Source organism: Monoraphidium neglectum, assembly GCF_000611645.1.
Source record: "Monoraphidium neglectum strain SAG 48.87 unplaced genomic scaffold scaffold02166, whole genome shotgun sequence".
NCBI classification, from domain to species: Eukaryota; Viridiplantae; Chlorophyta; class Chlorophyceae; order Sphaeropleales; family Selenastraceae; genus Monoraphidium; species Monoraphidium neglectum.
The window spans coordinates 2,271-9,897 of record NW_014011462.1 but is presented as its reverse complement, the minus strand read 5'-3'; the positions used below and the strand labels follow the sequence as shown (position 1 = coordinate 9,897).

At 65.4% G+C, this 7,627-nt stretch overlaps 4 protein-coding genes across 4 annotated transcripts in view; 3 read left to right on the top strand and 1 right to left on the bottom strand.

The window, feature by feature from the left end:
* The window catches only part of MNEG_10069 (hypothetical protein), a gene marked incomplete at both ends in the record, with an annotated part of 1,890 nt that extends 866 nt beyond the window's left edge, over window positions 1-1,024 (top strand). Inside the window, 2 exons of the mRNA XM_014041462.1 lie at window positions 57-459; window positions 740-1,024. Of these exons, the coding sequence (XP_013896916.1) occupies window positions 57-459; window positions 740-1,024 (688 nt within the window). The remainder of the gene's footprint in view (window positions 1-56; window positions 460-739) is intronic.
* Window positions 1,025-1,982: 958 nt separating this feature from the next.
* MNEG_10068 (hypothetical protein) lies at window positions 1,983-3,961 on the top strand (the record flags this gene model as incomplete). The annotated part of the gene is made up of 5 exons (XM_014041461.1): window positions 1,983-2,485; window positions 2,714-2,886; window positions 3,089-3,142; window positions 3,342-3,441; window positions 3,781-3,961. 5 exons carry the CDS (start codon window positions 1,983-1,985, stop codon window positions 3,959-3,961), a joined length of 1,011 nt encoding a protein of 336 aa, XP_013896915.1.
* Window positions 3,962-5,167: 1,206 nt separating this feature from the next.
* On the top strand, window positions 5,168-6,046 carry MNEG_10067 (peptidyl-prolyl cis-trans isomerase, FKBP-type; the record flags this gene model as incomplete). Its single annotated transcript, XM_014041460.1, has 3 exons — window positions 5,168-5,251; window positions 5,492-5,758; window positions 5,966-6,046. The coding sequence occupies 3 exons, from the start codon at window positions 5,168-5,170 to the stop codon at window positions 6,044-6,046; spliced, it is 432 nt and encodes a 143-aa protein (XP_013896914.1).
* An 86-nt stretch (window positions 6,047-6,132) lies between these two features.
* MNEG_10066 (hypothetical protein) overlaps window positions 6,133-7,627 on the bottom strand; it is a gene marked incomplete at both ends in the record, with an annotated part of 3,449 nt that continues 1,954 nt past the window's right edge. The window contains 4 exons of the mRNA XM_014041459.1: window positions 6,133-6,164; window positions 6,571-6,667; window positions 6,975-7,055; window positions 7,466-7,600. Coding sequence (XP_013896913.1) covers window positions 6,133-6,164; window positions 6,571-6,667; window positions 6,975-7,055; window positions 7,466-7,600 — 345 coding nt within the window. The remainder of the gene's footprint in view (window positions 6,165-6,570; window positions 6,668-6,974; window positions 7,056-7,465; window positions 7,601-7,627) is intronic.

Sequence of the window (7,627 nt, the reverse complement as noted above, 5' to 3'; positions counted from 1 at the left end):
CCGCCGCTCCCGCCGTCGGTGCGCGTGCGGGAGGTGTACGCCGCGCGCCCGGCCAGCGCCGAGGCGCTGCTGGCCGCCGGCGTGGCGGAGGCGGACGCGCTGGTGCTCGCCTCCTGCAGCGAGCCTTCCGGCGCCTTTGGCGCCGCCACCCAGGCGGCGGACGCCGTCCTGATGTGCGAGCTGCTCTCCCTTCAGGAACTGCTGGAGCGCTGCCGCCCGCCGCCCGCGTCCGACGCCGGCGGCGCGCCGGACGCCGCAACGGCCCCGCCCGGCGGTCCCGGCGGCGGCGGCGGCGGCGGGGGCAGCGGTGGGGGGCGGCGGCAGCTGCACGTGGTGTGCCTGGTGGGGAGCTACGGCATGCGGCGGACGGCCAAGGCGTTCCTGCGGTCGATGCTGCGGCGGGCGTTCTCGTTTGAGCTGCTCATTGGGGACGAGCTCGTGTCGGCGGCGCTGGTGCAGGTGGGCGGCACGTGCGCGTGCGCGCGTGTGCGTGCGTGCGTGTGTGTGTGTGTGTGTGTGTGTGTTTGTACCCGCACGTGTGCACATGCATGCGCTTTTCATCCACATCCAGCAGTTGCTGCCAGCTATCCAGGAGCATTGGAATGCAATCTTTCTGTACAGTGATCTTTCAAGGGGTCATCACAGGAGCATGGTTACTACAGCAATCCAACTTCGCACCCGCCCATCCCCTGACGCGGGGGCGCTCAAACGCCCCGCCCCGCTCCCCCCAACCGCCCAGATCGCCACGCACCCTCACAACGGCGACGTCTTTGAGCGCCTGCTGCTCCACCGCCGCGGCGGCACCCAGCTCGCGATGGTGCCCGCGGCGGCCTACGGCTTTGGGCGCGGCGGCGGCTGGGCCACTTTTGGGCTCGTGGCCGAGGAGGTCATGCAGTCGGGGCGGGCGCTGGCTCTCGGGTACCGGAGGGCCGACGGCCGCATGCTGCTGGCGCCGGCGCCGGACGACTTGGTGAGGTGGTCGGAGGGTGATGAGCTGGTGGTCATGGCGGACACGGAGGGGTGATGCTGTTACAACTTGGGTGGCGGCGGTGAGCTCTCGATTGAAAGCCGTGTGCAGCTGACCCGGCAATGTATTTTTTTAATCTGGACCTGCCATGGTCCCGCGCCAATGGCCGCGTGGCCGGGTGCTGGGGAAGGGGACCCTTATTGCTGCTGTGGTGGTCGAGGGTTGGGCGCGATGTTGCGGCTCGTCCATTCGTCAAATCGGGCTGTCGGCCCAGATGTGCGGTCGCGCTCCTTACTTTGAAGCAGCCATTGGCTGCTTTTGTGCGGCGTGCTTCAACAGCCGCGCTGCTGCAAAGCAAACTCTCGCGCTGCTGCCGCCAGTTGCGTGACGGGCAGCTGCAAAATGCTGCCTGCGTCGTGAGTAATGTATTATTGACCCCTTGCTCCCGTAGCCACGGCCGTGGCCTTCCCTTGAACGGCTAGCTGATGGCAGTTGAATCAGGGCCGAGCCCAATGAAAATGTAACGCCGTCTTGTGCACCGCACAAACCGCCTGTGTGAAGCTTCAGGAGGGGCACAGAGTCAGCCAGCCCCCAACGCATGCACCCTGCGCAGCGGGCCTGTGATGACTCACAGCACAGGGTGTGAGTCATCACACCGCAGGCACTGCAAACAGCCGTCAAAGGAGCGGCTAGGCTGTGATGACACTGTGACCTGGGACGGTGATGTGGCACGGGTGCTGCCGGTCCAAGCCAGGTTCAAGCATTTCAGCAAAATTCTATAAGCCTGGTCCTTCACTTCACACGTGTGCATTTCTGACCCCTGTACAGTCTGTAATAGACCTGCGCAGACCTGCGTACACTCGCAATCAGATCGCGGGAAGTTTCTTACAGTGGGACGGCCACTTCTGAACGTATCGGGGTATCACAAACACGAGAGCACAAGACGACACGTGCTATTTGTTGGCCTGAACCCACAACAGTGCAGTCAAGTCGCGTTTGACTGACGGAGTGCGCGATGCGCTCAACAGCAGGCTCTCCATTGTCTGCGCTGGCGGCGGCCGCGGCCGCCTGCAGCGACGCACGCGAGTTCTACCACCTCCTCCCCGGCCGCGAGGTGGTGGTCGGCGCGCAGCCGCTCGGCTCGAAGCTGCAGCTGCAGCTGCAACCGGACCTGCAGCCAGAGCTGGACGCGCGCCGCGAGGTGCGCGCGCTGCGGCGGCGGCGCACGCAGCTGATGCAGCAGCAGCTCGAGTTTGAGCGGCAGCAGCTGCTGCGGCCGGTGACGAGCAACGCCGTCGCCGTCAGCAGCACCGGCACTTGGCCAGCAGAAGGTGCTGCCTGCCAGCAGTGGCACCCTGAAGAGGCAGAAGATCGCCACCGGCAGCATCATCCAGGGTTTGCGGCCGGGTCTCAGAAGGGGCGGCGGCTAAACCGGTCAACGGCATCTGCGCAGCAGCCGCCTTGGAGGCCGCCATCACCCCAACCAGAGCTGCAGCAGGATGCCGCGCGCCTGAGCCAGTCTCGCACCAGCCCAGGGCACTGGCAGCGGGCGGCTCACACACCTGCCGCCAGCACCACCATCAGACACACAACGAGGTCCACCTTGCATACACAGAGGGTGGCTGCGGCATGCTCCCCTGGCACCTGGCCGCCGCCTCCGCCGCGGCTACAGCCCGTGTCGACCGCCAAGTCACCCCACAGGGGCTGGCGTTCCGATGGCGGCTGCAGGCCGCATAGTACTGGCAGGGTGATTGGCCAAGAGGCGGGTATCGAAGAGGCAGCGGCGGTGGGGCGAAGACCGAGGGCGCCATGGTGCGACACCTTGGCAGAGGATGACGATGACGATGACGAGGATCTTGGTGGTGCGGGGGCCACAGACATGTGGGTCTGGAGGAAGGGCCGGCTGGCCCTCCAGGATGGTGAGAGAGCGGGTTGGTGAGGCGGCAGGGCGCCGGCGGGCTGTTGCGGCCGAGATGCATCACTACGACCATTGCTCACTGTGCTGCTGCTGCGAGCATGCGTGCGACAGTCGTGTGGCGCCGTACCCTCTCAAAGATTTGCACAGAGGGGCACAGTGTGATCACCCGGCACCCTGCATGCGGGTTCCTCCTGTCCCCACAGACACGTCGCTGCGCGCCCACCTCCACAGCACCACCTGCTGCAGCATGTGCCATGGTGCGCAAGGGGGGGGTGGGGGGGGGGGGTTGGCACCAGTGCCCTTTGCACCCGCCTCTGTAACGCCTGCGGGACTCGGCTGGGTGGGCGTGCACGTTTCGCGATTTGCCCCAGGACATGCATGGGCACCGCAAGTGAGGCGGCGGGCTTTCTGGCCCTCTGACCATGAGACCGGATGCGCTCCCATGCTGCACGCCAGGCTCCCGCCTCGCATCGCCAGACGGGGCGCTTGGGACCCTGCAGTCGCGCGCCAGCCCGGTCAGGCGCTCCCTGGAGGCCGTCCTGGGAGACGCGCGCAGGTGGGTGCCTGCAGCAGCAGCAGTGCGACTGGTCGCTTCCGCAGGCGCCGGCTGCCAGCAGTGTGGGGCCTGCAGCAGTGCCTGCATGGTGCTGGGGCAGGTCAGGGTCAGCAGCCGTGTGGAAAGATCTGCCCTGTGTGGTTTCAACGCAATGGTGTGTCAAAGTATGACAGTCCCTGGGATGCTGCCACGTACGAAGAGTGCATTGATGTGTGGCTGGAGGATCACAGCAGCAGCAGCGCGGAATGCTGCATGCACACATGCAGCTGTTAAGGCCCCTTTGTCAAGAGAATTCTGGTCCCACGTTAAGAGCTCACCCCCTGGGCCACCTCACCTCAGATCCTTGAGCAGCGAGCGCGAGGCAGGCGCGCAGGCGCAGGCCGCCGCAGAGCACCGCGCCGCGGAGCAGCGGCGCGCCCGCCTGCGGCGGCAGCAGGCCGAGGAGCGCGGCCAGCTTCGAGGGGGGCGCGACCTCGTCGCGGCAAAGCAGGCCAAGGTTGAGGCGACGCTGCAGGTGTGATGCCCGAAGCTGCCCCGGGTTGGGTGCCAGCGCCTGCCAGTGGCCGGCTCGCACCAGCAGAGCAGTCAGATGAGGCGGCTGATCGCCTTTAAAGATTCCATGCGTGCAGTGCGTGGAGCAATTTTTGCCCTTTCGTTGTAACACCTACTCGCTTTGCGCCCCTGACGTGCTGACACATCAACTTGCAATTTCCTGGCCCCCAGGCGCTGCACACCAGCCGGGACCACCTCCTGCGCCAGGAGCTGCGGCAACAGCACAGGCTGCTGGAAATGATGGGGACTGCATGGGCCCCAGAATTGCTGTCGTCGGGCACTGGAGACGTGGTGCGGCGGCGGCCCGGCAGTGCTGGCGGGGTAGCTTCGATCGGCGGTCAGCAGAGTGTCGGAAGTACGAGGCGCCGGAGCACTGGTGGCGAGTCCTTGAGGCGGGCTTGGATCCCTTGACAATCACCTGTAAATTGATTGAACTCGCGGAACCCTTGTGGATTGCGGCAGTGGTTGTGCTTGGGTGCAGGTTGTGGTGGCCGCGGCCGTCACCGGGTCACCCCAAGTCACCTCCCATGCAGACGCTCAGTCCTTGTCAAAGAAATTCTTCAAGTGAACAGCCTTATTGCGACGGCCGCTTATCAGGCACCGATTCAGCTCTTGATTGTCGAGTCACACAGCTTGATCTGCGGATCAGGGACCTGGAGCTCAAGAAGAATGGCCGTGCAGCTGCCCAAAGATAAATCTCTTGGTCTGCAGCGGGCTTGCGTGGCACGGCCGTCCATCCGACAGTGTATGCGGCACCCCGCCGCTCTGTGCAGAGGCGCTCGAACGAGTGCCAGAAGCTGCAGTGCCGAGTCTCCCAATGAGGCACCCCTTGAGTGCGACCGGCGCACCCTGCTCGCATTCCCTCTGATCGTGGCGGCGGGAGTGGCGACGGCGGCGCCACAGGCAGCTTGTGCGGCCGCTGAGATCCTGATCGAATCGGACGAGCCAGGGGTTGGCACTGCTGCAGCACAGGCGCTGGACCTTGTCCTGGTGCATTACACAGGTGCGGCCAGGGCGCCTGCATGAATGGGGTGCCTTGAGGGTGCTTCTTGCGTTCCCGGACGTCCATGGGTGGCGGGGGCCGTGCAGGGCGCAGGCAGGCGCCTGCAGCAGAGCGAGCAGGGGTCTACGAGAGCGGCACCTGCTGCACTGACCGACCGGGGACGCGGCACTCATGGCGGACCCACCCGACCGGTTCGCCGCAGGCACCATCGCGGAATCAGGCGTCGTATTTGACAGCACGCGGGGCGTGGGCCTGGTGGGTGGGCTGCCTGGGCTGTCGGATCCTAGGGCGCCTCCAGAGTTGACTCCACTCCACCGGGGCAGGCAGCATGGTGACGAGCAGCATATGGCAGCGTTGCGGGTCGACAGATGTTCCCGCTGTGAACAAGTTGCAACCCATCCAAACGCTGACCATCAAACCAAAAGCTACCTCAGCCTTCCCCCCCCCTACCGCGGACGGCGCGCCTCGCTTTTCCACCCTTGACCCTCACTCCAGACATACCGCGACGGTGGGCTCGGCGTCCTGCGCCCCCTTGCCCTCCGCTTGGGCGGCTCCCCGCTGCCCGGCATCTGCGCTGGCCTGCAGTCGGCCCTCACAGGCATGACGGTCGGCGGCCGCCGCGTCGTGCTGTGCCCGCCCGAGCTGGCGTTTGGGGCGCAGGCGGCGGCGGCGCCCTACGCAATCGTGCCGCCCAACAGCGCGGTGCGATATGAGGTGGAGCTGCTGCGCCTGTCGCGGCGAGGGCCAGATGCGCTGTTCAAGGTAAGCAGTGAGTCGCGCGCGCGCACGCGCGTGTGTGTGTGTGTGTGTGTGTATGTGGTCGGCTGGCTTCAATAAAGTGAGCGTGTATGGGCCTGCCAGCTTCAAGGGTCGCTTGGTTTGCAGAGTTGCATGCACATGACTGGGCAGTCACGGACGTGGTTTTGACGACGCTGCGCCTGCGGCCCCTACACCCCCTTCGTCTATCAGGGACTCAGCAAGTGCAGCCAGGGTGGCGCGAGCGCGACGACCGAGAACTGCGCCGCCATAGAGCCCGCCGAGTTTGTGTAACCATGGCGGCCCTGCTGACTTCTCAACAGACACGCGAGCCACAGGTTTCAGGGTTGATCCATCAAAGCCCTCGAACCCAGCAACTGTCAGCTGGGTGCGTCCACCTCCAGGAAGCCGCCTGAGACAGCAGACAAGCGGTTGGGCTGCCAGGTGCTGCTGCGCGCCGGGCACTTCCAATAGATTGCTAAAAACAAGATTGTTCCATGCAGCGGGGCAGGCGGGCAAAGCGCTTCGCACTTGATGTGCTGCAGCCTGAAGCCTATGGGTCAGCCAGGCTGCACACACCACACAGCAAAGTCGACGACGGGTCCAAACAGGTCGCACAACATTCAAAACATGCCCCAGAGGGACTGGCATGAGATGCCCCAGCGCCTTCGTCCAGCTGGCACCAAGCTCCGTGCTCCGAGGCGCACCAAGTGCACCCAGCGGCTGCCTCCGCCGTGTGCCCGGGCCCCCTCAAAACCCGAGCCCACCGGCCACCGCGCCGCCCCCGGCCCCGGAGGGCCGCCCCGCCGCCGCCGCACCGTCCATCGCGCCGGCCTGCCTCTCGTAGAACGCGCGGTCCAGGCGGCAGAGCAGGTAGCGCACCTCGTTGAAGGCGTGGGCGACGCCGCCCTGGCGCTGCGGTTGTGTGTGTGTGTGTGGTTGTGTGTGTGGTTGTGTGTGTGCGTGTGTGTGTGTGTGTGTGTGTGTGTGTGTGTGTGTGTGTTTGTGTGCATTGTATTGCACAGGGAGAAAGGGGGAGTGAACGAAACATGCGGGATGCGCGGAGACAGAGCCAACACTGAGACCTGCTGCTGCGCCGACCTGCGGAGTGAGTGCCACTCAGCCCCGACCAACCCGCCTGGCCGGCCCCTGACCCATGCCCGCAGCACCGGCCCCCAAGCCCTCGTCCCCCGTGAAAGTTGTCCAACGCCAGGGGGCGCACCTCGTCGGAGAGCTGCTCTGTGAGGCGCCTCACGCCGGCCAGGTGCGCCGCCTCCAGCTGCCCCGCCACCCCCTCCAATTCCTGAGCCGAGGGTGCATGCCCGCGTGTTTGGGGGCAAGTGCGTTTGCGTATGCGTTTGTGTAGTGTGTGTGTGCATACATACGAGGGCATTGAGAGGTTATGTGAGCGGTTACGGGTAGCCTGCAGGCCTGTGCAACAAGATTTTTGTGCCTCTACTTCGCTGCTCACTTGGCATGAGGTGCAGCCGTCAGGGGCGGGTTGTCTGCAGTATGCACAATGCACATGCACAGCCGCACTACGCGCGTGCGCACAACAACTCTCTCTCTCTCTCTCTCTCTCTCTCTCTCTCTCTCTCTCTCTCTTTCGCGCTCCCTCTCTCTCTTTTTCTCTGTGTCTCTCTCTCGCCCTCTCTCCCCTGATCTTTTCTTGAATCCACACTCGCACACAACCCCCCGGCGCGCCAGGCGCACCTCCACCAGGGCGGGGTCCACCTCCTCATCACGCCGCGCGGCCGCGTCAGAGTCCACGGCCCCCCAGCGCCCCGCGGCCGTGTTGGCGGCGGCCTCACGGGCGCGGTCCTCCATCCAGAGGAGGGACGCTTTGACCTGCAGAAGGCAGAGACACGTGTATGT